General features: G+C 45.2%; 2 protein-coding genes and 1 non-coding gene across 5 annotated transcripts in view; 2 read left to right on the top strand and 1 right to left on the bottom strand.

Moving 5' to 3' along the window:
* GSS (glutathione synthetase) overlaps nucleotides 1-18057 on the top strand; it is a 37129-nt gene extending 19072 nt beyond the window's left edge. Inside the window, exons 4-14 of the mRNA XM_011378310.2 lie at nucleotides 1917-2062; nucleotides 4331-4406; nucleotides 4737-4876; nucleotides 5592-5708; nucleotides 9068-9148; nucleotides 9249-9326; nucleotides 10475-10541; nucleotides 13946-14140; nucleotides 14628-14709; nucleotides 16357-16546; nucleotides 17517-18057. Of these exons, the coding sequence (XP_011376612.1) occupies nucleotides 1917-2062; nucleotides 4331-4406; nucleotides 4737-4876; nucleotides 5592-5708; nucleotides 9068-9148; nucleotides 9249-9326; nucleotides 10475-10541; nucleotides 13946-14140; nucleotides 14628-14709; nucleotides 16357-16546; nucleotides 17517-17640 (1296 nt within the window). The 3' untranslated portion in view covers nucleotides 17641-18057. The remainder of the gene's footprint in view (nucleotides 1-1916; nucleotides 2063-4330; nucleotides 4407-4736; nucleotides 4877-5591; nucleotides 5709-9067; nucleotides 9149-9248; nucleotides 9327-10474; nucleotides 10542-13945; nucleotides 14141-14627; nucleotides 14710-16356; nucleotides 16547-17516) is intronic.
* Nucleotides 15807-15925, top strand: LOC111730824. Its single transcript, XR_002776836.1, has one exon. It is a non-coding gene; the product is annotated as a 5S ribosomal RNA (ribosomal RNA).
* A 460-nt stretch (nucleotides 18058-18517) lies between the features above and the next one.
* ACSS2 (acyl-CoA synthetase short chain family member 2) overlaps nucleotides 18518-25433 on the bottom strand; it is a 54584-nt gene continuing 47668 nt past the window's right edge. The window contains exons 9-18 of one of the 3 annotated variants that reach the window (XM_011378309.2): nucleotides 24736-24906; nucleotides 24309-24442; nucleotides 23982-24114; nucleotides 23843-23899; nucleotides 23566-23646; nucleotides 22290-22398; nucleotides 20653-20721; nucleotides 20140-20316; nucleotides 19516-19590; nucleotides 18518-19370 (exon numbers count right to left, since the gene is read on the bottom strand). In XM_011378309.2, the coding sequence (XP_011376611.1) occupies nucleotides 19243-19370; nucleotides 19516-19590; nucleotides 20140-20316; nucleotides 20653-20721; nucleotides 22290-22398; nucleotides 23566-23646; nucleotides 23843-23899; nucleotides 23982-24114; nucleotides 24309-24442; nucleotides 24736-24906 (1134 nt within the window). In that variant the 3' untranslated portion in view covers nucleotides 18518-19242. Of the gene's footprint in view, nucleotides 19371-19515; nucleotides 19591-20091; nucleotides 20317-20652; nucleotides 20722-22289; nucleotides 22399-23565; nucleotides 23647-23842; nucleotides 23900-23981; nucleotides 24115-24308; nucleotides 24443-24735; nucleotides 24907-25433 lie in introns of all 3 variants that reach the window. The other 2 variants (XM_011378307.2, XM_011378308.2) reach the window with 2 other exon arrangements.

The following is a 25433-nucleotide window of genomic DNA, read 5'->3' as shown; positions in this document are numbered from 1 at the left end:
TTGGCTAGAACAGAGTTCCAACTGCCCCCTTTAGATAAGATGGGAGTTCTTACTCCTTCCCATAACTGTTTTTTCGATGACTTTGAAGCAGAGTGTTTACTGTTATGCATGTGCTATACTTTTTTTTTTTTAAATATAGTATAAGAATATTATTCTGTATTTCTATCAAAAGTAAAAAGACAATGTTTCAGCCTTTACCCTATGGACAGCGGAGAACAGCTGTGTACTATTGATCTCAAATTCAAGTGGGTATAAAGAGTCCGGGGGACAGAGGCAGAGGAAAGTCTCAGCAGAAAAACTTTTGGGGAGTTTTTCAGGTCAAATGAGACTTGTTGGAAGAGGCAGAGTTCTGAGATTTAAAGCCACGGTAACACCCCTGTAGTCAACACACATGCACTCAGAGTATTAGATCACCCCTTACATAATCTGTAGGAATTCACACTAATTCATAAAGGTTTCAAGATGAAAAAACCTTACTCAAAAATACATGTCCTCAGATTTGTCTTAAAATAGATGCTGAGGAGGGCAATTTGGGAATTACTAAAATTTTAAATGGATTTACTCTAGTTACCTGACATTTCCACTTTTAGAAATTTACCTTCTCGCATGCAAAATACCTAGAACATAAATTCGTTGAAGCATTGATTGAAATGGGAGAAGAAAAGGAAACCACCTAAATGTTCATAATAGAAGGCTCGAATCAATGAATTGTGGTATATCCAAAGAATGGTATACTATATAGCCATTAAAAGAATGAAAGTGCTCTATTTGAATGTACATGGAATGTCTCTGAAGTATTTATAAAGCAAAGGACAGAACAATGTATCATATGCTTCAGTGTATGTAAAAAAAGAGAAAATATGTATATATACATATACATTAGTTTAAAAGGATATATAAGACGCTAGTATACCATTTGCCTCTGGTGAGAAAAACTAGGTCACTGGGATCACTGTGGAGGTGAGACATACTTTTCACTATGTATCTTGTCTCTTTTGAATTTTATATCATGTGTTTGTATTATCTATTCAAAATAATATCTTAAAAATAAATATTTAAATGCCAAGTTCTAACACTATAAACTCGTACTACCATAATGGCAAACTGATATTAACTCAGAGCTTAAACTCAGGAATGCTTCATAAATAAGTCACCAGGTCATGTTATCATCTCTTACCCAAGTTCTAGTTCATTTGTTGTTAGGAATCTCAGAATGCATCATTATCCCCTTCAAGGAACAGTGTTCTGGATGGTATTTGGGTTTCCTGACTCTGCCAAAGTCCAGAGAACTGAGAATGCAGCTGAACTCTAGGCTCGGCAACCTGAGTCACCATCTCAAACATTGGGGGTGGAGAACCACCCCCGGTTTCTCCTCTGGGGGCCAGAGTTCACTTCTGCTGCAGCCTTACCAGCAAGACTCTCTCCTCCAACTAGAAGATGAAGGCACATGTATATGTGTTTAGTAACCATCCTGGCTCAAATCCCAGAGCCACTTAACAGCTTTATATAATTTTGGACATGATACTTAACATCTCTGAGACTCAGTGTCTTATCTATTTATTAAGTTTAATAATAGTATCTGCCTCATTGGGTTAACTGATGAATCTATGCAAAGTATTTAAAATAGTGCCTTGCACACAGCAAGTGTGCAGTAATTTTTTGTGGGTTTTTTTCTTGTTTTGGGCCATTTTGCTTTTTGCTCTTTTTTTCTAGTGTAAAGAGATAAAATATTACAGAGCCTAGAGGTTCTCTTTGTACCCTTCCTGTTCTCCTCCTTGCCTTTCCAGAGATAACCACCATTCTGCAGTTTATGTGTCTTCAATAAATGTAGGCTACACTTTCCATGGGGTTACATTAACAGGAAGATAACCCATTCATAGGTGTTCTACCCCTGCCCACTCTCTCTCCTTGATCAGGTGGTGTGCTATGCCCCATTCACGCTCTTCCCCTCACTGGTCCCCAGTGACCTGCTGGAGCAGGCCTATGCCGTACAGATGGACTTCAACCTGCTGGTGGATGCCGTCAGCCAGAATGCTGCCTTTCTAGAGCAAACGCTCTCCAGGTACTGGGTGGCGCAACATTGGGAGGCCAGAAACTGGTAGAATCAAGGGACTGGAAGACTGGGGAGCCATGAGGTATTGCTTTGGCAACTGACTTGGTGGGGGTGGGGGACAGGTACCACCCAGGAGAAACAAAAAGTAGTAGAAGTCAGGAGAGCTGGCTTTTAATCCAGGCTCTCCCACCTATTTAAAAATATGGCCTCAAGCAAGTCCCTTTTTTTCTTGGGTTTCAATTTCTTCATCTGTAAAATGAGAGATTGGCCTAAATCTAAGATTCCTTCCAGCACCGACATTCGTGATTCTCTGATCCAGGACCTCATGCTTTGAAGACTGAAATTTCCATTTGGAATTAGCAAAAGTCAGCTTGGTTTTAGATAAAACAGAAGGCAAGTGAGGTTATTGGGTTTGAAGTCAGATTTCTCAATTCTTCTCCTAAACCCTTTCTTGTCACCTCAGGGCCTCTCATCTCTGGGTGGGATGGGGTGCAGACTGGGCAACACCCAGGGCATAAGGATACAGAACCCCTGAAGTGACTCTTCCCATCCACCCCTCTCTGTCTCTTCTTCCTTGATCTTTCTTCCTTTCAGGCCCTTGGGCAAGGGAAATTACTTTAGAATTACATTCTTTATTTTAGAATTAAATTAGAATTAAATATATATAAATATATATATTTATGTATGTGTATCTATAGAGACTAGATATATATATAATTGCATTATATATATAATATAATTGATTAATTTTTCAAAAGAAAATAATTATTTTCTTAGAGACAAAATCTTTTAAAAATGTACACACTGGTATGAGGGTGAATATGACAAGATCATAATGGTAAGAAGTTTGGAAACCATTGACTTGGAGCTAAAAACTCAATGAGTCATGAAAGTACAAACCATACCAACACCATCTTTCTCAAGATGGACCTGGCTTTTGTACCTCTGATTCTGGATTGTGGGAAATATGAGCAGCCTGATTTATGACCTGTACCCTAAAAATATGATCACATGGGAGACCTTTCCTGCAGCCTGTCTGTGCAACCACAAACCCTGTTCCCCTCTCCTCTGAAATACACACAAACCCTACCTTATAAGAGAGAAGAGCTTCAGGAGCACATGTGTGAGAATAGCCCCCAAGAGTCTGGGGTTGAGGGGAGCACCTCTTCAGAAGAAAGAAAATGTGTCTCAACTTTCTTGGGAGCTGAAGCCAGCTAGGGACTCTTCTCACCAAGGAGAGAGGTGGCTTGGAAGCAGAGGAACTTCATGGCAGGCCTGAGCTACTTGGGCTCAGTGAGATCCTTGTAACAAGGTGAGCCTGTGAGTCAGGTTTGAGCAGGCATGCAAAGACCGCCCTGAATCTTAAAGGCAACAAATGTGGCATTGGTTACCTGTGGGTGCCCCTCCCTGAGGCTCCAGAAAACCATACTAGATGGGCTCCTACCACATGTCACAGCAGTACCCTAGGCCATGACAATGAGCCATCACAGACATGGTCTCTACTCTCATGAGGCTTGTAGTCCAATAGGAAAGACAACTCTAATCATCACACAAATAAAATGGAAAATTGCAGCTGCAATTCATGCTTTAAATGAGCGGCGCATGGTGCTATGAGAGCGAAAACAGGGGGACCTGACCCAGACAGGGAAGGCTTCTCTGAGAAGATCATATCATATGATGACTGGTTGAAGAAAAAAGTAGGATATTTGGCTTGAGTCAAAAAACTTTGGGGGCACAGGGTATCACTGCTGTCTTCTAAACTCTGAGGGCTGCCATGGAAGAGGAAGAGAAGACTCGTCCTGGGAGGTCCCAGAGTATAGGGAAAACTATGGAGAGTTAATGTTAGGTGAGTCAGAAAACTCACATCCATCAGAGCTATTCAAGTACAGAATGGTTATATCACATGCCATTATTGAGTTCTTGTTGTGACCAGATACTATGTTCAATTCTGTATGTGTAATATGTCATTTACCCTTCATCACAACTCTGTGATATAATTATTTCCCTCTTCGTTTTACAGTTGAGCAAACTTAAACACAGAGCAGTGAAATGATTCTCCGCAGTTGCCTGGTAGTGAGTGGTAGAGCTGGGATTTGAACCCAAGTCATCTGGCTGTAAAGCTGGGTTCAAAACCACTTGTTTTCTGAGGGGTTGATGTGGGTGTTCGGGTTTGGGCCAGAAGACCCAGACAGGATTCAGGAGTCAGTGCACAGGGGCGGAACTCCTTGACCTTTAAGGTTCTATGTAGCCTAGAAATTGTTCTGTTTCCTCTTGCAGCACCATCAAAAGAGACGATTTTACTGCTCGTCTCTTTGACATCCACAAGCAAGTCCTGAAAGAGGGCATTGCCCAGGTAACCGTTCCCTGCTCTGCCCCAGTCTTTGACTGGCCCCTACCAACCCTCCTCTCTCTCTCTCCCTCTATTTTATTTATTTATTTATTTAACCAGAAGAATTTGGCCCAGGCCCTGAGCTCACGGCAGTCTGCCTCTTGCTGGTCCTCACTGGATTTATACATCAGTGGCCAATCCTGGGATGACCAAAACAATGATTCCACTGTGTTTGGGAGTGTTAGCCAGTGCCTCTGATCTCTATGTAGTGTTCACGGTTCTTGTCTGCTCTGTGGCTAGGCCCTCAGAGTCCGCCCCTGGACAAATGTCCTCAGCCTTCAGTTTTCCCCGCAGACTGTGTTCCTAGGCCTGAATCGTTCAGACTACATGTTCCAGCGCAACGCAGATGGCTCCCCAGCCCTGAAACAGATTGAAATCAACACCATCTCTGCCAGCTTCGGGGGCCTGGCCTCCCGGACCCCAGCTGTGCACCGGTGGGTCCCTTGGGCAGCCCTGGGCACACCAGTGGGGTGACAGCCTAATGAGCCTATAGTCACAGGTCGGGGCAGGGATCTCCAACTTTGACTGTGCCTTCCTGGGCTCTGGGTCATGTGCTTCCTCCCTGTAGCACAGTTTCCACTTGTAATTCGGTCTTGGTATTTCAGGGAAAGAAGTGACCTTAGTTCATCTAGTCCTACTCGCTCATCGTACAAGTTAGTATTCTGGGCAGAGAGAACAGTATCTATAAGGGTCCTGAGGTAAGAAAGAGCTTATATGTTTTAAGGCCTGAAAGGAGGTCAGAATCCAAGGCAAGGAGGGATGCAGAGGCTTCCCATCTGAGGGTTGGACCCTAGTAGCATCCACTTCTATCTAGCAGTGATGCTCTATGTTGCTGTAATTCCAGATGGTCTGCAGCAGGATACCAGACAGCACCTGGGGCTCAGGGAAAGAGGTGCCAGCTTATTGGGAGGCTGGTGTGGAGTGGAAACAGGGTCTCAGGCCTCCTCTAGGCATGTACACCAGGGGCCAGGGGTAGGGCAGCCCAGCATAGTCTAGCTTAAGGTAGATCCTACAGGAATGTGATGGTAAAATGCTTTTTAATGTTCAGCTGATTCTCAAAGTGATGTTCCTTATAAGTGTCTGTGAGTCATAGGCAGAGGGGTCTTTCAGGTTCATTGAATTACTGAACAGACATCTCTCTTCCAACAGACATGTTCTCAGTGTCCTGAGTAAGACCAAAGAAGCTGCCAAGATCCTCTCCAATAATCCCAGCAAGGGACTGGCCCTGGGGATCGCCAAAGCCTGGGAGCTCTACGGCTCAGCCAAGTAAGGGAGAGCAAAGTGGCAGCAGAATCCTGATTTAAATTCAGCATTCGTGGGTGTAGCAACTTCTTGTTTGCCTGGCATCATTAGGGAATGAGCAAATTTTTGTAGGGATAGAAAAGCTTAACACTTTTAAGTGCCAAAATAATTTTGATGGAGTTTGGGCTTCCTTCTTAAATAAGAGATGCTGACTCTAATTTAATCTTTTCTTGTTGGCTAGAGGTCTTGACTGTCAGTGATTGCATCTTGATGTAATGTAGAGGTGCTGCGTAGAGTTAGAAAGGCATATGAGGCTATTTACTTGTACTGATGGCCCCAGCTGTTAGGCTCTATGCTCTCATTATTTTTCTTCATAGTTTTTCTGCCTGTCTCCCTATTATTAGCTCTTACTTCTTACTGCTGTTAGTGTGCTTGAATTTGGAATTCTCTACTCCCATCCCTATACCACCTTTCCGATTTGCTGTGGTTCAGGAAAGCAAATGATCTGGGTTGTTATGATTGTGTCTAATGAGTACGAGGGCCTCTTCGATGAATAAATGCATTAGCTTTGATATAGAGATTTTACAGAGTTTTTTAACTGCTTATGGGCATTTTTTGCTTCCTTCCTATTTCTCAAACGTGTTCCAGATGTGTGAAGATGCTAAGTAAGTGACTTCTGGATAAGTGAGGGGCCACTGTACTAACAGTTACTGCAATGTTAATATGGCATTAATAGTTAACCCTTAATGAGCTCTTACTGGTACCATACTTTGTGCTAAGTGCATTAATCATTGAATCCTCATATCAAACACTCCCAGGTAGATACTCTTTCTCTCCCCTATTTTACAGATGAGGAGACTGAGGTTCAGAAAAGTGACATGAATTGTTCAAAGTCAAGTGGCAAGTTGGTGGTAGAGCCCAGAGTCTGCCTCCCTCCAGAACCTGCATTCGTGATCACTTTATTACCTCCAGGAGAGCCTCTCTGAGCTTGCTAAGCCTCACTAAGACTCAAGAAACCTCAGACTCTGAGCATTTAGAAGTCATCAGATGAATATTTTGTCAAGTAGAACTCTTGGCTAGGTCATATTTTAAGAGCGAAACCAGGAGATGGGCCAGCTAGGAAACTGCTGATAGACAAATGCTACAAAGGGTATACCATGGGGAGAAAAGACTCATGTGCCCCAAATTAGGCACTGGTGGGTAGGAGACGTGGGGAGCCTGAGCAAGGACTGGCTTTCCTCATTTTGAGAGTCAACTGGCACGTCCGCGGACCCAGCACATGACCCTCGCTATATCCGTTCTTTTCTCTGAGCATCAATTTCTTCATTTGTAAATGGAGGGTAACGATAACACCTAAAAGGGTGGTAGTGAGAATTAAATGAAATCATGGATTTGAAAATTGCTTTAAAAAACTTAAGGGTCAATACTTTTAATATTGATAATAATAACTATCATTTAAGAAGTACTAGTTTTATTTTACAGAAGAGCAAACCAAGGGCTTCAGAGAGGTTGAGTAATTTGCCTGAAGTCACACAGCTAGTAAATTTAGAATTAATATCTATCTGCCTCTGATGCCTGTGTTTTTTCTACCACACTGTTCGGCCTCCAAGAGAAATGGTCCCATAATATAGACTGAAAAACTGAGGCTCGAGCATTTGTAGAGCAGATTAATTTTCATCAGTTATCTCATACTTTGTAAGAATTTTTTTAAAGGAAGCCTGGAAAATGAATTATGATTTCAATTTAGACATTTACTCAAATTCAACATATAGTATCTGTGGCTAGAATGAGAGAAGAAAAGGGGATTCTTGGTATAAAATGTTGGAGAAACTATGATCTTTAACACCCATCTATTTCATAGATGGGGGGAAATCAGGGTTCCAAGGAAAGAAACTGACTTGCCCAAGGACAAGCGACACTACAAGTCACTGACAGAGCCAGGGCTGAGATTTAGGAGTCCTCACTCCCAACCATCATGTTATTGCCCCTTTTCCTTCCTTAGCCAACAACCTTCCTAGTCCTGCTTGCAACAGACTGCTCAGAACTCAAGGCAGGAGGAGGTAGAATATGTTTTCTGAGTCTGCCTGTGATTATTTGGCAGAGACAGACTAACTTAATTAACCAGGACATATAATTCCACTTTTACAGCCTCCAGCCTCCCTCCTCTGCCGCTTCTTAGAGGTGGGCCAGCCTGAGCCAGGTGCCACCTTCCTACCCACGAGCAGAGCAGATCAGGCTGCAAAGTTAAGAGCAAGGCTATTGGCCCTCGGGGCTCTCTTGGAGCAAGATAGTTTACGAGAGCACCATTTCTAGCTTGTGTCTCAGATACCCAGCTCAAAGCCAAGACTCAGCTTAATACCATGTTTGATCTCAAGAGTTTTCAGGCCAGGAGAGGGGGAATACTAGGACCTGTATTTTGGCTAAGTGGAAAGGAGTCAGGCAGTCAGGAGTGTAGTCCAAGATTGTTTGCTGAGGTAGGAAGAAGCAGAGACAGACAAGAGGCCAAGTACAGGAATCCACACTTAGAATCCTAAGCCAAAGTCTGGCCACCTAAGGGTCTCAGCAAGAAGCCCCAGGCACAGAGCAGTACAGCTACAGCAAAATTGGAGTTTGATGCTGCTGAGCATTGACCCTAAGAGAGTGGTAGAGGCCTGGACTTGCCTTTGACACCTGAAAACAGCTTGGTTGGTAGCCAGACAGACAGTTCTCTGGCATTCCCTGAGTCCTCAAGCTCCTACTTCTTTAAGAAACATGCAGATGAGCAGATAGGAAGAGGCCAGGTAAGCCCCAGTAATCCTGTTAATACTATGGGTCAAATGTAGCCCTGTGTACATCACAGAAATGTCCAGAGATCCCAGGAGATAACCCCTTATTTATACTTGGCACTATAAGGTTTCTGTAGGATTCCACTGAGCTAGTCTAATGTTTCATGCAAGAACTACAAACTCTTTTATTAATGCTTAACTATCTAGTAATAGGGTTATTAGCTTCCAACTCCCAGCATTGTCCTTCACAAAATATTCTTCACTACTCTCACCTGTTTGTTCTTCCAGAAAGGTTTTAGAAACATTGTGTCAAGCTTTAAGAAAAAGTCCTCTTGGGTTTTTGAAATGATTTTAACTCTAGATTTTAATTTAAACAGAAAATTGACATCATTGAAATATTTCGTCTAACTACTAGAGAAGGGGCAGAGACATCTTTGTTTTTTCCTATTTTCAGGAAATCATGTGTTGTGGCCTTAGGTGTCTATGCCTGAGACAGTCCTGAGTTGAGAAGACATCTGCTCTTTCAGGAAACTGTTATTATTCTCACTCTGGAAGAGGGTGGGACAGAGGGAGGATAAGCTTTGTAGTTGCCTTGGGGCACCTGTGCTCTTTCCCCAGTGCTCTGGTACTACTGATTGCTCAAGAGAAGGAAAGGAACATATTTGACCAGCGTGCCATAGAAAATGAGTTACTGACCAGGTAAGTGAAGGAGGGGATACCTCTAGGTGTGGCCCCAGGATTGGGAGAACCACTTAGAACAGAGCATCTACTCCCTCTGACCCTTGTCCATCTTTCTCAGGAACATCCATGTAATCCGGCGAACGTTTGAAGATGTCTCTGAAAAGGGATCTCTGGACCAAGACCGAAAGCTGTTTGTGTAAGTGTTCAGGGAGCATTCCCCAAGGATCTGATAGAGGGCTGGTTTGGGAAACTCATCCTGCCACCCACTTCCCCTAAACAATCCTTTCTTCTGGGAGATGTGATAGCTCGCTTCCTTCTCTCTGAATTTTAGGGATGAACTCTGAAATAGCCCATCATTCCAGGAAATTTTGGAGAAGGCTAGCCCAGTTCTGTTTCTAAAGGGTTGTATGAGACAGAGCTGCTGACATTCTGGATAATGACCTTCTTAAAATAACCTTGGTTTTCATATGTCCCTGGTCTCCCAAAAGTTTTCTTTCCCCTCTGGGTAGCTAGTCAAGTCAGGCCTGGGCAGTTGAGCTGGGCAGTCAGGGAAGAAGAGGAGTAGCTGGCTCATTCTGTGCTGGATCTGGGACCTGCTGTGTGAGCTCAAGCAAGACCTCAAAGGGCCTGGATTTGTGCTCCAAGCCAGGCCCTGTGCTTCCCCATAGGGTTCACACCAGATGACTTGAGTACCATATATTTGGATAGCATTGCTTGCAGTATACATATTTAGACCTGAAACTTGTGATTCTTAAGAACCTCCATGGAATTTCACAATACCACTTACTATTTTCAAGGTGTGCTTTTAGCATAACGACAGTCATTAATTTACTTTCAAGATAAACCAGAAAATATCAAATAAATCAAAGAGAAAGGGAAACATTCAAAAGACAGTCCGTATCTTAATTAGACTGATAATTTTGCATCTCCCACCATCATCCCCCCCAAAAATCTCCGCTTAGTTTCAGCTACTTTAAACAGTGTAAATGCAAGTATGTTTTGCTAAATATGGCAATGTGATTCTGCTGCTCATTAATTTTGAGCCAAATTTTTAAAAATGTACCTAATGTGATTCTGGTTGTCTTTTTGTTTCCCTCTGGCCTTCCTAGAATGACTAGATCAGAAATATTCTAAAGCATTCTTTACTGCACACCTTTATGTTTTCAGTAGAAGCAGTGGTGGGATGGGTATCTACTTTCACTGGTTCCAATGAACCCCTGTCCAGTCTATTGCTGTGGACTTTGAAAGAAGCGAAACTTATTTTATTGTACCTTGAAATAGATTAAACCGCTAAACACGTCAGTTATAATTTAACACAGCAGCTTTCTCCATCCTACATTCCAGAGATGGCCAGGAAATTGCTGTGGTTTACTTCCGAGATGGCTACGTGCCAAGTCAGTACAGTCAACAGGTCAGTATTTTCTCTTTGACCATTCTTTGCCTCCTGGGACCCATTATCACTCCTCAGAGACCCAACTCCAGTGTCACAACAACCTGGGTTTTTCCCTGAGTTCTGGCTTCAGTGTTTCCTCAGGGAATTTGCTGCTGGAACCTATTATCCTGTAAGCTTTTTGCTACCTCTCACTCTGTACAAACACACTTTCTTCTAGAATCAATCCTCAGGAATCTACGATGCTTCAGCCATTCATACTGTTTCTGGGGATATGTAGATAAATGTTTAACAATCATCTTTCTAAAAGAAAAGTCCCAATTTGAAGCATTTGCTGATTTCTCTAGTGTAAATACTCCCCATCATAGCCAGTTTCAAGCTACTCAACTTAACGTCTCTAAACACAGAGTTGGGAAGAGGTGAATATGGTCAGCTATCACTAGCTGATACAAACCAGTTCCACCACACTACTGACCATTTCCTCCTGCCAACTTTTATCTGCATCAGAAAGTTTTCATCACCTGCCCATTTTTGTTAATGATAGTAATGATATCACCTTATCTTGCTATCCTACCATGTAGTTTCAGAATTACTTTCCACATCCATTATTTGATTTAATCCTTACAACCACTCTGGGAGGCATAAAATTATCCCTGTTATACAGATGGAGAAACTGAGGTTCGAAGAGATGCAGGGGTTTGTCAAAGTCTCACGAGGAGTTCCAGGCTTTCTGACTCTCAGTCCAATGTCATTCTCAGTATTATCATTCTCCTCCTGCCCCTAATCTACTGTATGGAGAGGCTGAGAATCCCTGCTTTCAGTTGGGAGAAGGTGAAGGAGGAAATAAGTTAGGAAATACCATGAGTAGTAAGCTAGGGTCATAAGACTTTGCTCTGCCTCTGTGTGCCCATGGGTAGGTTCCTGACCCTTTCTGGGCTCAATTTCTGTAAGCTGAGGGAACTACACTAGAAAACTAAGGGAGCTCCTTCTAGATATATTGTTCTTTGAATATAGGATTCTCCCTAAGGTGCAGCTGTATAGGGAGCAGCTCTATAGAGGTGGCAGCTCTACAGAAGGTCCTTTTCTCTAGAAGTGGTTAGCAATGATGGGAACTCACTGACTAGGGAAAAGAGAAACTGTTCATTTGGAAAATGGATCCATGTTCTAGGATGGGGGTTTGGGGGAATTAAAGAAAACTTTAAAAAGAGAAAAGAGGTTGAGCTAATAAGGAAGGAAATTAGTGCATAAGGAGGACATCTTTAGGGAACTGAGAAGCTCAGACCAGGTTTAGAACATGGAGATAAGTCTGCAAGGCTTAGTGACTTGCTAGGTGACCCTGAGCAAGCACCACATCATCTCTGAGTTTTGCTTTCCCTGCTTCTAAAATAATGGTGCTTCTCTGGGTTTATCTCTGATGTTCTGGGCACCTGTAACACTGCCTGGAATACCAGCCTAGTATTTAGGTGCCTGGGGTTATTGGTGAAGAGCAGTCAAAGGTACTTCAAGTAGAATGATTGTATCAAAGGAAGGATAGCATGGGTAGGGGTAGGTTGGGGAGTGGGGGCGTTGTTCCTCAGACCATAACGTTGGTCCTACTGTAGGCAGTTTGATGTGGTCTGGAGTCAAGGACAGACTGTCCCCTCAGTGCCTGAGAATGGGGACTAGAGCTAGGAGATGTGACCCTCTGCTGTTTACCTGCCTCTCACACACTAAACTCCTAATACACCAGACCGTTCATCTTGTGATTACCCACCTGTAGGCCTTTCTCATATTATTCTGTTAATCTGAGTATAGCACATCCTTGAATAACGTCATTTCATTATAATGATGAGAAAAGTATTGATTCCCAGCTAGGGCCACTGTCTCTGTGAAGTATGCAAATTCTCCCCATGTCCACATGGGTTTTCTCCTGGTAATCTGGTTTCCTCCTACATCCCAAAGATGTGCACATTAGGTGAACTGGCAAGTCTAAATTGTCCCACTCTGAGTGAGTGTGAGTGTGTGTGCCCTGTGATAGAAGGGTGTCCTTTCCAGGATTGGTTCCCACCTGGCACCCTGAGCTGCCAGGATAAGCTCCTTGGACTGGACTGAACATGTTGAGAAATAGTTATCTTACTTATTTTTATTAATCTTTCTTAAGTGGATATATAGCTCACATTTATTTCAGTTTTTAATATTAGAAGTGTCTTGGGTCTTTATTTAGAGATTTGGGTGTTTTTGTTGTTGTTGTTGTTTGGTGTGTGGTGATAATTGATGATGAGCTAGATGGCTCTGAGGTACCTACCACAATATCTCAGCCTTCTGAATCCTCAAAGAGACTCAAGTTATTCTTTCTTTTTTTTAATTTTTAAAAAATTTTTTTATGGTAACATTGGTGAATGAAATCCAATAAAAGCGATCTGGTAATATTTTTGTAACCAGAAATATGCCACGGGAACTTAACTCTTGTTTATATCAATTAACCTATGGTAAAATGGGTTTTGTTATATGTCATTTTGCTTAAAGTTGCAATTTCCAAGAATCTATAAATGACATTAAGTGAGGACTTATTGTACCTCTTCCCTATTGAGTCTCACCTGTCAGATTCTGTCCACTCAGATTTTACCTCATTAAACAACAATAACAAATATTAATTGAGAACCTACAGAGTGCCAGGCGCTGTGTTAGGCACTGGGGATACAACAGGAAACAAGACAGATGACAAGGGTCCAGTCCTTGTGGAGCTCTCATTCTGGTCAGGGAGATGGACGTCAGAAGTAAACAAAACAAGAAAAAAAATTTTTTCTAGTTGGGAGAAACTATTTGAATGAAACCATAAGGTGAAAAGATAGTTATAGGGAAACCTACATTAAATAGGGTGATTTGAGAGATGACTTTGAGGCAAGACTTCAGGATGAGAAGGATCCAACCATCATTTGGAAAAGCCAAATGCAAAAGAATTCCAGGCAAAGGGAAAAGCAGCAAATGCAAATGCCCTTAACCAGGAATGACATTTGTGTGTTTGTGGACTGACAGGCCTATGTGGCTAGAGGGATGGCATTGAATGAGGTTGAGAAGGAAAGAGTTTGGATTTCATTTGGAGTACAGTGGGAAGCTGAGCTCATAAGCAAGTGTCCCACCCCTTTCAAACCTCCTTATCAATTTTTCTGCATCCTTACCCTTTTTGTCAATTTCTCCTTTAATTACAGCCATGTTTCATTGTGCTAGACTGTGAGGTCCCTGAGGGCAAGAATCCTGTGGATTGCGGGGGAAAAAAATCCTGCAGGTTGGGAGGGGCCACACCTGCCTTACGAGGGTGTCACAGTGATTTCGTAGATAATGAAAGTGAGGATAGAAAGCACAATACCTGGTATCTGATGGATGCTCAGTAAAGGCCAGCCAAAGTGAAATAAAGTAGAATGCCTTTTGTTTTCTTCTCTCTGAAGAACTGGGAAGCACGCCTGCTGTTGGAGAGGTCATGTGCTGTCAAGTGCCCGGACATTGCCACCCAGCTGGCTGGAACTAAGAAGGTGCAGCAAGAGCTGAGCAGAGTGGGCGTGCTGGAGGTGTTGCTCCCTGGCCAGCCTGAGGCCGTGGCCCGCCTCCGTGCCACCTTTGCTGGTCTCTACTCACTGGACATGGTGTGTGCGCAGTTCATTTCTCCCACCACAAGCCTCCTATGTGGCAGGGACCCAGAGCCCAATGTGTCGGGGAGGCTGGAGCTGGCACTGGGGTGGACTTGGGTCAGTGATGCTCTGTGAGAACCTCTAGAGTCCTTAAGAGTGGGGCTGGAATCCACTATAAACTCTCTCAGCAAAGGTGGAGATGGGGATGGTAACCAGAGGAAGTGGCTGAGGCAGACAGCAAGAGTTAGGGAATATCTGTACCCGCTTCCCAGGCCTCCTGCTGCAGACTCCTTAACTGTTGCCAGAGAAAACTTGTTCTCATTGCTACTGCTGGGTTTTTTGGAGAGGGGTCATATTGAGATAGTAGCATCCAGCCTGAAGGGGCCTATGGCTCTCTCCCCTTCTCCTCTTCCTCCGATGCTGCTCTGCACAACCAGCAGGATCTTAGCTCCTGCCTCTTTGGCATAAGACTATTGGTGACTGCTTTCTTGCCTCCTGCCAGGGTGAAGAAGGGGACCAGGCCATCACTGAGGCCCTTGCTGCTCCTAGCCGGTTTGTGCTAAAGCCCCAGAGAGAGGGTGGAGGTAGGTAGATCACATTTACCGGGCTGCTCAGTGAAAAGGGGCTAGCAGGCTGTCACCAGTGCTGACTGACTGGTACTAGTTATGGTCATAGTCCTAGGCTCTGGGAGATAAAAGAGGGCCTGACACAGACCCTCACCTTGGACAGTGTCTCAGGAGACTCTGTGAGCAAGTGCTTTGGAGCACAGGGTAATCTGATTAATCCACATTTCGAGAGTTTAGACAAGTTTAGTCTGAGATGCCTGTGGATGGATTGTGGGGAAGTGAGATGGGGTCATATCAGGATGTTAGATGTTTTCCTGCCTAGTTTGAACTCTGTGAGGGCAGGGATCATTTCTGCCTCATAGACCCAGAAGAGATGGTTTTTTTATCCTTTTCTTAAGAGATAGGTAGGAGTTTCCCAGGTGGAAAAGGAGGAAGAGCATTCCGTTCAGAAGGAGAACCTTAAGCAAAGGCACTGGTCCATGAGAGTGTGATATGTTTGGAGATTCATGAGTTACTGATGAGGCTGGAATTGTGTGGGAGATGGGAGGAGGCAGGGATCTGAGCTGAAAAAGATGGTTTAGGACCTGATTATAAAGGATATTGAATGTCTGTAGGGAACTGGATTTTATCCTAAGGGTAGAACATCATTAGAGAGTTTTAAGAAGAGAAGGGACACACAATTGATCCAGGATCCACATTCCAGCCATGGTAAAGCATGTCCTGGAGTGAGGGGAGACATTAGTAGCAGAAAGGCCATAGAGGAGGCTAGTATGTTGTCCAGAAGAGCAATGTAGTGGCCTGGGCTAGGGCTATGATAGTGTGGAGTATAGACTGAAGAGATATGTCTGAGTGGGTGAGGCGATGGAGAGGGAGGAGTTAAATATGACTCAGGGATGCCTTTTGCCTAATAGGTCCAGTAGGGGCAGGTTCTGGCAGAAGTAATAAATTATGTTTGTACATGTTGAGTTTTTTGGGAGCCCATGAAATATCTATGTGAAGTCTAGAGCAGGGAGCTTGAATTAAAGATTTGGGTGTTAACAAGTTATAAGATATAGACGGAGCTTATGGGATATAGATGAAAGTTATAGGATATAGATGAAAAAAGTTTGTGCATAGTCTACGGCCATGCCACCCTGAACAAGCCCGATCCTGTCTGATCTCGGAAGCTAAGCAGGGTCGGGCCTGGTTAGTACTTGGATGGGAGACCACCTAGGAAGAACAGGTGCTGTAGGCGTAAAAAATAAAAAATAAGGGATTGTAAACCGACAAGGTCCTTGCAATCTGTGAGGTCAACCAAGGGTTGCTGTGCCTAAAAAAAAAAAAAAAGTTTGTGCATAGCGGAGAGAACAAGAGTGGAAGAACAATTCCTTGGTAATAACATTTAGGAGGGACAGGAGCTAGTCAGAGAGGCTGAGAAGGAACGGCTATAGACAGGGAGGAGGAGAACCAGGGCAGGATGGTGTGGTGGAAGGTGTGTTCATTTGTGTGAGTCAGGGCTCTTCTATTAAGGTGACATTCCCTCCTTAGCAGCCAGGCCTGTCCTGGCTTCACTGAGCTGGAGTCAGGAACTGAGGCTGCCGACTTACCCACATGGCCCCAGAAGTGGGGGCACAGGGTGGAGAAGGTGGGCAGAGGGTCTAGGGTGACTGGCCAGTGGAATTGCAGGTAACAACCTATATGGGGAAGAAATGGTACAAGCCTTGGAGCAACTGAAGGACAGCGAGGAGAGGGCCTCCTACATCCTCATGGAGAAGATTGAGCCTGAGCCTTTTGGAAATTGCCTGCTACGGCCTAGAAGTCCTGTCCGGGTGGTCCAATGCATCTCAGAGCTGGGCATCTTCGGGGTCTATGTCAGGTGAGCCAGTCGGGAGGGGCTGTTCCTTGCCAGACGGCCAGCCAAGGAAGCTTGGAGAGAAACACTGGGAAGGGAGCAGGAATCCTGGGCTTCAGTGCCAGCTCTGCCAATCCCTAGCTGCATTTTTTTATCTAGTAAGTGAAGCCAAGGACCCAAGACTTCACAGGGCTATCAAAATAAGGCTGGGTGAGAAGTATATTTGCAACTATGAAGGAAATTTCAAGTAGTAGCAAGATGGCTGAGAAAATAACCCTGGACTGGAAGGAGACCCCAGGGAAGAAGAGAGCTTGGGTCCAGCTCCCAGGCCTCTGGAGATTCTGAGTAAAGATGGTATGGGCTAGATAGAGGATACTCAGTGGCTTTGAAAAGCCGAGTGGCCCCTGGGTTTGGATTTGAGCACCGAGAATCAGAAAGACTTGGGAATTTGTAAGGAATAGTTCCTGGTCCCTCATACCACTTCCTGCAAAATACTCACTCCAAGGTCAGAGCAAGGTAGGAATACCAGATCCTACCATGCTGCCCACCAGAGCCTTCCCTCTCTATACTCTTCCCTCCCAACCACTCTGCCTGCCACCCCCAACTCGTCTCCCTCTCCCCACCACTACAGCCATCTTGAGAGAGGTAGAGAAGGAAATATACAACTATAGAACCTGACGTGAGCCTAGCGTCATGCTAATTGCTTTTCCTGGTTTATTTAATCCTTGTGACCATCTTGCAAAGTGAGAGGTATTATCCCTATTTTAAACTGAGGAAATTGATATTTAGAAAGCCTGAGTAACTTGCTCAAAGATACAGAGCTAATGATTTCTGAGCTAGGATGCAAACCCAAACCTGATTCTAAAATCCTAGCACTTTCTTGGGTGTAGTCAGCCATCCATGTAGTGCTGTCTAGCTGGGACCAGGGAAGGTCCTGGGTTTGGGGGCTGAGTCCAGGTGAGAGTCGTGTATCTTTTGCCCCCCATTTCCATAGGCAGGGAAAGACACTTGTGATGAACAAGCACGTGGGACATCTGCTTCGAACCAAAGCCATCGAGCATGCAGATGGTGGTGTGGCAGCAGGAGTGGCAGTCCTGGATAACCCATACCCTGTGTGAGGGCACATGTAGGCCCGCCCAGACTTCACTCAAGAAACCTTCTATCCCTCATACTTGTCATTCCTCTCCTAGTCCTCCTGAGAGGGGTTCTCTGCCTTCACCTTGGGTGGGCTGTTCTCTTTTAGAGACCTACAAGGTCTTCACAAGGTGAATCCTGGGTACCTCCCATTTGAGGACCAGAAAAGCTGTGTTTCCCTTAGGTGAAGTCTGGATGCCCCTAAATCCTTGGAGTATGGGTACAGCTGAAAGGAACCTGATCTGAGGTCAGGGTTCCTAACCCTGCCATCCTCCTGTCAGTTTGTCATCAGCCTTTTCAGCAGGTCCCAGTGTTTGACTTGGGATAGGACTGAGGAGGGTGGAAGGGCATAGTCTTTCCCTGCCTCTGCCTTAAATAAAACTACATTTCTGATTCTGTGATTCCTTGGTTTGTACAGTATGGGAGGGAGGAGCTATAATCTGGGTCAGCCCAGTTAAGGTGGATTGGAGGAAGGGAAGTGACTCGGCTCGAATCAGAGTTCCCCTAGCTCTACACCCTATGAATAGGGCACTTGTGATTGGACTCTGAAGTTCCAATCCTTAGTCAATCACTAATGTTCCCCAGAGATCATAGGCAGGAGAAAGGGTCCCTGGCAGGAGCTTAGGAGGAGGGCAGCTGTGTTGGGACATCACAATTGTGAACTGGCTTCAGTTGCTTTCCTGCTTAGCTCGGGAGCTTGTCAAAGGGCCTATGAGTGAAGCCCTGCCCAAACCAAAAGTTTTAGAAGGAGGATATCGGGGTATTACTGATGAAAACCACTCTCCTTCCCATCCCCACACACAATCAGAGCAGCTAGCAAGTATACAGCCTGTAAGATACCTAAGAAAACAAGTCACCGCCTTCTTGAGGTCACAGACTTTATTTTTACAACCATAGGACTTGAGCACAACCAGGGCGAGAAAAGACAGTTTCATTTGAGAGTGTCTCTCATGGACAGGACTGTTTAGAAGAGGGTGGGAACAGAGGACAAGGAAGACAAGTTCTTCTGGCTTAGGAACAAAACACATTTACTCCTGCAAAGAAGCAAATAATCTGAAAACCGCCTGAAAACTGAGTCTGCCTGTACAGCCCCTGGAGCAAATGGGCAGACAAGCACTGCCATCTGGCACAAAAGACCCAGAAGAGAAGCAGCAGAGTGTTTATAAAAATAATAATTGTTCAGGACTCACAAGCAGGCATTTCTAAGGGCAAGTGCTTACCCAAGATAAGGACTGGTGCTTCCTGAGAGAATTGACCTAGGATTACAGAGCTGCCTCTCTGCTTCAGTCTAGGCCCTTACTTGCTCTCTGAACACTTAACTTGATTTGGAGACATGTCTCTGTTCAGGGCTCCAAGGGCTCTTTGCAGGCAGAGCAACCTGAGGATAACCTGGGCCTTGTCTCATCTGCCTGGCAGTCACGAAGTTGCTTCCACCCAGGGGCAAAGCTGATCCTCGGTCCCAGATAGCTAGGTGAAGGAGAGTGTGGATCCGCCTTGGCCCTCAGCACTCCTGGATGGGGGCAGGGAAGATGGGCAAAACCTTAGATAGCCAAGTAAGGAGATTCCTGGGTAAAAGGCAGTCTTGTTCACTGGGTGGTCAGGCAGCGGTGGCTGAAGAGCTGGCTGATGACAGATGGGTCAGCCACAGTAGATGTGTCCCCCAGGTCATGGTCATTCTGAGCGATCTTGCGAAGCACTCGCCTCATGATTTTCCCTGGGAGATGATAGACTTCGGGTTACTTGGTGACAAGCACTGACCCACTCCAGCCCTGCCAAAGGCTTCCATCCACACACTCCACTACCACTGGGCCTCGGCCAATCTCAATCCCCATTCTAATTCCTTGAGCCTCTGAACATACCTGAGCGGGTTTTAGGTAAACCAGGTGCATTCTGGATGTAATCCGGTGTGGCAATGGGGCCGATCTTTTCTCTAACTGTAACCAACAAATCATTAAGCATTTCTTCAGTACCCTAAGCCAGGCTCTCCAAAACCAAGGTAGAGATGGCTTTGTTTTCTACCTATTTCCTCTTCAAGGCCCTGCTCACAGAGTTAATCTCAGGCTCACTGCCCATCTGTCCTTCCCTCATTTTAACAGTTGTCTCTTTACTATCTCATTTATCTTACTCCATCTTCATGGAACTCAGGCTCTAGAATCAGTCTGCTAGAGTTGAAATCCCACTTTACTAGCAGTGTGGCCTCTGACCCTCAGTTTCTTCATCTTTAGAATGAGAGTAACAATAAGATCTATTTCACGGGCTGATTATATACATTTAAAGCACTTAACCCAATGGTAGCACAGAGAAAGAATTCTATAAATGTCAGCCATTATTATCCTAGTGGAGACTGAGTGGGAAGAGGGCAATCAGTCCCTAAGGTCCTCTGGGATGTGTTTGTGGTTTTGGGGAACAGCTCACTTTAGCCCGTTTTCTACAACCTGCTGTGTAACAGGGCCCTGCAGTCCCTGTCCAGAAAGGCTCCTCACTCTGCTTCTTGAGCTCCTCGGTGAGAGTGGGGCTGAAAGTGTAGCCTTCACACAGGGTGACGAAGCAGTAGAGGCATTCGCCCTTCACAGGATGAGGGTGGCTGACCACAGCTGCTTCTGCAACAGCCTGATGTTCCACTAGTGCTGACTCCACCTCTGCCGTGCTCAGCAGGTGTCCTTGTCAAGGGAAAGGAGGTGCCATGAGAGAGATCCCTGCCTTTACCCCAGCCCCTGCTCCATCTGTGCTTAGAGGGCAGTCCTGGTCTGGTCAAATGGGAAAGGCCCTTCATTCATTCCTCACATGACATGCTTTAGTTGCCCCACCATCCTGGTTCCCCTCCTTTAGGCACCTTCCAGTGTTTATCAGTCTTACTCCAAATCCTGGGCAGATAAATTGAATGCCTTATTCCAAACTTGATCTGGCCAAAGGACGTCCTGGCTTTCTTGAAAGGCTTTACCTGGGAGTTGCTGGGAAAGCAGGGCTAATAAGGGAAAATGGTCCCTGGCCCTCACCAGATACATTCAGCATGTCATCAATCCTGCCAGTGATCCAGTAATAGCCATCCTGGTCCCGCCGACAGCCTAGCAAGAGAAGAAATGCACAATGTAATAAATACCACACAGTAGGATGCATTCACATTACCAAACTGTCACACCCACTGCAATAGCTTCCTAATAAGTCTTCCTGCTTTTACCCTTGCCCACTGTGGTGGCCAGGCTCCAAAATGGCCACACTGATCTCTGCCTCCTCGTATTCATATCCCTGTGTAGTCCTCTTTTTCACTGTAGTAGCATTAGCCTTATGTGATCGATATAATTTGACAAGTGATGGGATGTCATTTCTGAGATTAGATTATATTAGACATTGTGGCTTTTGTCTTGGTTGCATTTTCTCAGATCAGCTGCCATGTTATGAATAGCCCTGTGGAGAGGCTCAAGTGGTGAGGAACTGAGGGTTCCTGCCAACAGCCACATAAATGAGCTCAGAAGTGGGTCCCCCAGACTCAGCCAAACCTTCATATGACTGCAGCCCTGACCAACAGCTTGATTGCAACCCACGAGAGACTGAATGAGAAGTACCAATTAAGCCACTGTGTTTCTGATCCTCTAAAATGTATGAGATAATATAATATTTGCTGTTTTAAGTTTCCAAGTTTGGGAGTAATTTGCTCCATAATGATAGATAATTAACACATCCACCTAAAGTCTGTTCTCCATAAATGAGGCAAAGTTTCTAAGCAGTAAATCAGTTCTCATCACTTCTCTGCTCAAAGCCCCTAAAAGTCTCCCACTGTACGTTGGATAAAATCTAAACTCACTGTGGCTCACAAGGCCCTGTCTTGTCTACCTCTCCAACTTCATATAACATTCTTCCCTTTGCTCACTTCACTCTGGCCACACAGACTTCAGTCTGTTCCTCAGATGTTTCAAGCATTTCTCTGTATAGAACATTTCACACTTACTCCAAATTTTCCCATGCCTGGCTCCTCACCCTTCAGGTCTGTGGTCAAATGTCGCTTCAGAGAAGTTGTCTCTTAATATCCCACAAGCTTATTTACTTTTTTGCTGAGTTTATTTTCTGTCTCTCCTTACTAGAAGGTAAGCCCCATGAGAGCAGAGACCTAGCTAGCCTACCTTATTCATGGTAATAGTCTCTATGTTTAGATCAGTGCCTAGATGTAGTAGGTGCTCAATAAATATTTGTGGATGACTGGAATGGTAATGGGCACATGGGCAAACACAGCCTCCAGACGTGGAGACACACATGACATTGTAATACACATTGCCATATGTCCCATCTCAACACAGGAGCAATGGAAATAAGAACCTCTTTCCTTTTTCAGCAAATCTCAGATGGCACCATGCTAAGACCCTTCCTGCAACATTCATTCCTGCTCTTAAAGTCTCTAGCTCTGCCTGGATATTAGACACTGACACAAAAGACGTTTTCTTTTCCTCTCTCTCTCTCCCCCACCCCCTCCCCTCCCTCTCCCTGCTGTTCCATCTCTCTCTCCCTCTCTCCCTCTACCCGCTCCCTCCTGCCTCCTTCCATCCTTTTTCCTCTTCTTCTCTCTCTCCTTCTCCACCCCTAGACAACTCTTCCTGTCCTGAAAATGTCTTGGGTGTGGGAAGGGGATAGCCAAGCTCACCATCTCCTGTCACGTAGTATCCAGGGAACTTCTTAAAGTAGGTGGTCTCAAAGCGTTCATGATTCCCATAGACCGTGCGCATGATCCCTGGCCAGGGCTGCTTGAACACCTGGGGAGTGAGGAAGGCACACTGGTCACATCTGCTGTGCTGTCTCACTGGAAGACAATCACAACTTTGCCAAACCTGAGGAGAAATACCCTGAATGCCATTCCTGAGAAGTAGGACAAAGTACAGGCTTTGGAAATAGACAGTCCAGGCTTGGAATCCCAACTGTGCCATTTACTAGCTGTGTGACCTCAGGTAAGTAACTTTACCTCTCAGCTTCCGGATCCTCATCTGTAAATCAGAAAAAATAATGTCTACCTCTCAAAGTTATTGTGAGGATTAAATTGGTAGTATGTAGAAGTTGCCTAGCACAATGTTCTCTTAGTGATAAGCATTTAGTAAATTTGAGTCTCCTTTTGGGTAAACCCTCAGGAAAGTAGGTCCAGTTTGATGCAAATGAAAACAGTCATATAAAAATGTGGGACCCACATAGGAGTAATTATTGCCCCAATCAATAACATCCTGTGGCAGCAGATTGGTAGGATGATGGAATTCTAGGCTAAGAATCAGAAGGCCTGGATTCAAGTCCTGCCCTTGTTACTAACTTGCTCTAAGTAAAAGTGAAGCAGAGTGGAGGGTGGGGCTGATGATCTCCCTGTAAGTACTAATACAACAATCAAGGCAACAGTTAACATTTATCAAGCACTATTAGGTTCTATACTAAACCCGGCATAGGGATTATCTAATTTAATCAATTCAGCAACCACAGAAGAGTACTATTATAACTCTACTTTACAAATGAGGAAATTGAGGTTTAGAGGAGTGAGGTAACTTATCTGAGGTCACAGAAGAGACAGAGCCAGAATTTGAACCCAGGCAGATTGACTCTGAAGCCTAAATAATTTTCCACTGTTATGAAGCCTCCTTTCATACTAGAATGTTTATCAAAGGAAGAGTTGGGACTAAGTCTTCCAGACCCTAAAATGCATCATCAGGAATCTTTGAGCAGAGCCCTTAAGGGCCTTGTAAGCCAAAAGGCAGAGACACAGACAAAGCATCCAAAAGGGTTCACCCCAAGATCTCTGCAGAGGATAAACCCTCAACCATGGAAGTTTAGTCACAAGCGGCTACCAGGAGAGATCAGGTTCTAAATTCTGAAGCCAAGTATAGTACTCCTTGGTGGACCCTTTCTCCCACCTCCTCAAACACTCCCAAGGGCCAGGGCCTTACCAGGTAACCTTCAGCTTCACCTTCCAACTCTTCCCCAGACTCATTCAGGATTGCAGGAGCTACACCAAAGAATGGGAAGGTCTAGAAACAAACAGGAGACAGGACCCAAGGAGAAGAATGAGACAACTCTGACTCAACTCTTTGCTTCTCCAAAGGAGATGCAGAGCCTCAAATTCTGCACACATCTTCAGTCCAGTCCCCCACCCTCTATCTAGGCCAAATGCCCCAAGATTCTACTCCTGCCTAGCCCAAGACCAGCCAAGAGAGCCTTACTCACAGCAGAACCAGGCTTCATAGGTATGGCACCAGGGAGGGGGGTTAGCATATGGCCACCCTGTGGAAGTCAAAAGACCAGGGATGTAAATCAGTCTTCCCACATTATCCCTGAGCCCCAACCTTCTCAAGCCCTTACTCACTGTCTCTGTCTGCCAGAAGGTGTCCACGATGGGGCAGCGCTGGGCACCTACTACTCGGTGATACCACAGCCAGGCCTCAGGGTTGATGGGTTCACCCACTGTGCCTAGCACCTGTAAGGATGCCCGGCTATGCCTTGGGCAGGGGAGTAGAGAAGAGAGGGAGGCTCTGAGTACCACTGAGACCAGGATATGCCCAGGCTCTTCTCCTGCCCCCTCCCCTATTCCAGGCCAGGGAGTTGGAACAGGGGAATGGAAAAGACTGTGCATAAAGGCCAGCACTCAGCTCTGAGGGATACCCATGGGGCAGCAGCTGGGGTGAAGTCTCACTTGGTGACAGGCTCATCTCCAAACTTCATGAGCAGACGGATAGCTGTGGGTGCTGTGTAGAACTTAGTCACCTTGTACTTGTCCACAATGCTCCACAGGCGGCTCACATCCGGGTATGTAGGGATCCCCTCAAACTGACCGCAGTGAAGGCTAGTCATTCCCAGTTCTTCCCAATAGTCCCTCCATTCCCCTACCATACCCTCAGGCTCAGTATTTTGCCCTTTCTGACAAACCCATGCCTTCAGTCCCTTACCAGACAAGCCAAGAGAACATCCCACTTAGGATGTACAACCCCCTCAGAACCAAGAAAGGACTGTGTAAGTCACACTGCCTCTAGACCGAGTGGCCTTGGGAGGCAGTCACATAGAATCATCTTGTCCATCCCCTAAGTAGGCCAGGTAGCCATGGGTCCCAGCTCCTCTCTCACCAAAACACTGGTGGCACCATTGGCCAGTGGCCCATAGGTGACATAGGAATGGCCAGTGATCCAGCCAATGTCTGCTGTGCACCAAAACACGTCCTCTGCGTGGAAGTCAAACACGTACTTGAAGGTTGTGGCCACGTAGAGCATGTAGCCTCCAACTGTGTGTACTACACCCTGGAGAAAAAGAGGGCCTCTGGTTGGGGCCTTGGGCACACCCCCACTGATCACTAAATGTAGGCTGGGCAGAGCTAGAGGAAGATCCTCAGGGATTCTGGCCCTGCCAGCACCCTTTCATGGCATCCACCTCTCTTCCGTCCCCTTTTTTCCATGTTCCCATCACATACCCCACACACATATATTCAGTCCATCATTCACACCCACACGCTAAGATGGTATTTCTGAGCCACCCACATCATACTCACACACATGAACACTTCTAGTACACTCACATCTAATAGCATCTCTGTTGTATATTTGTACACACACAATTACGTGTTGACTGAACGGAAAATTAAAAAGATAATCTTTGCTAACTCCATCAAAATCCCATCCCTAAGAAAGACGGACTAAAATTGTGTATCTAAAGGCCAATTGAAGGATACTCTAAAGCATGTGGAGAGAAGAATTTAAGGATGGGGTAAGTGGAAGGTAGAGTGTCATATCTTTCAAGTCAGTAGAAGAGTCAGAGTTTTCTTAAGTAT

Source organism: Pteropus vampyrus, unplaced genomic scaffold (assembly GCF_000151845.1).
Source record: "Pteropus vampyrus isolate Shadow unplaced genomic scaffold, Pvam_2.0 Scaffold336, whole genome shotgun sequence".
Classification (NCBI taxonomy): domain Eukaryota; kingdom Metazoa; phylum Chordata; class Mammalia; order Chiroptera; family Pteropodidae; genus Pteropus; species Pteropus vampyrus.
The sequence above is the reverse complement of the archived record's forward strand: the minus strand, read 5'-3'. Positions and strand labels throughout refer to the sequence as shown.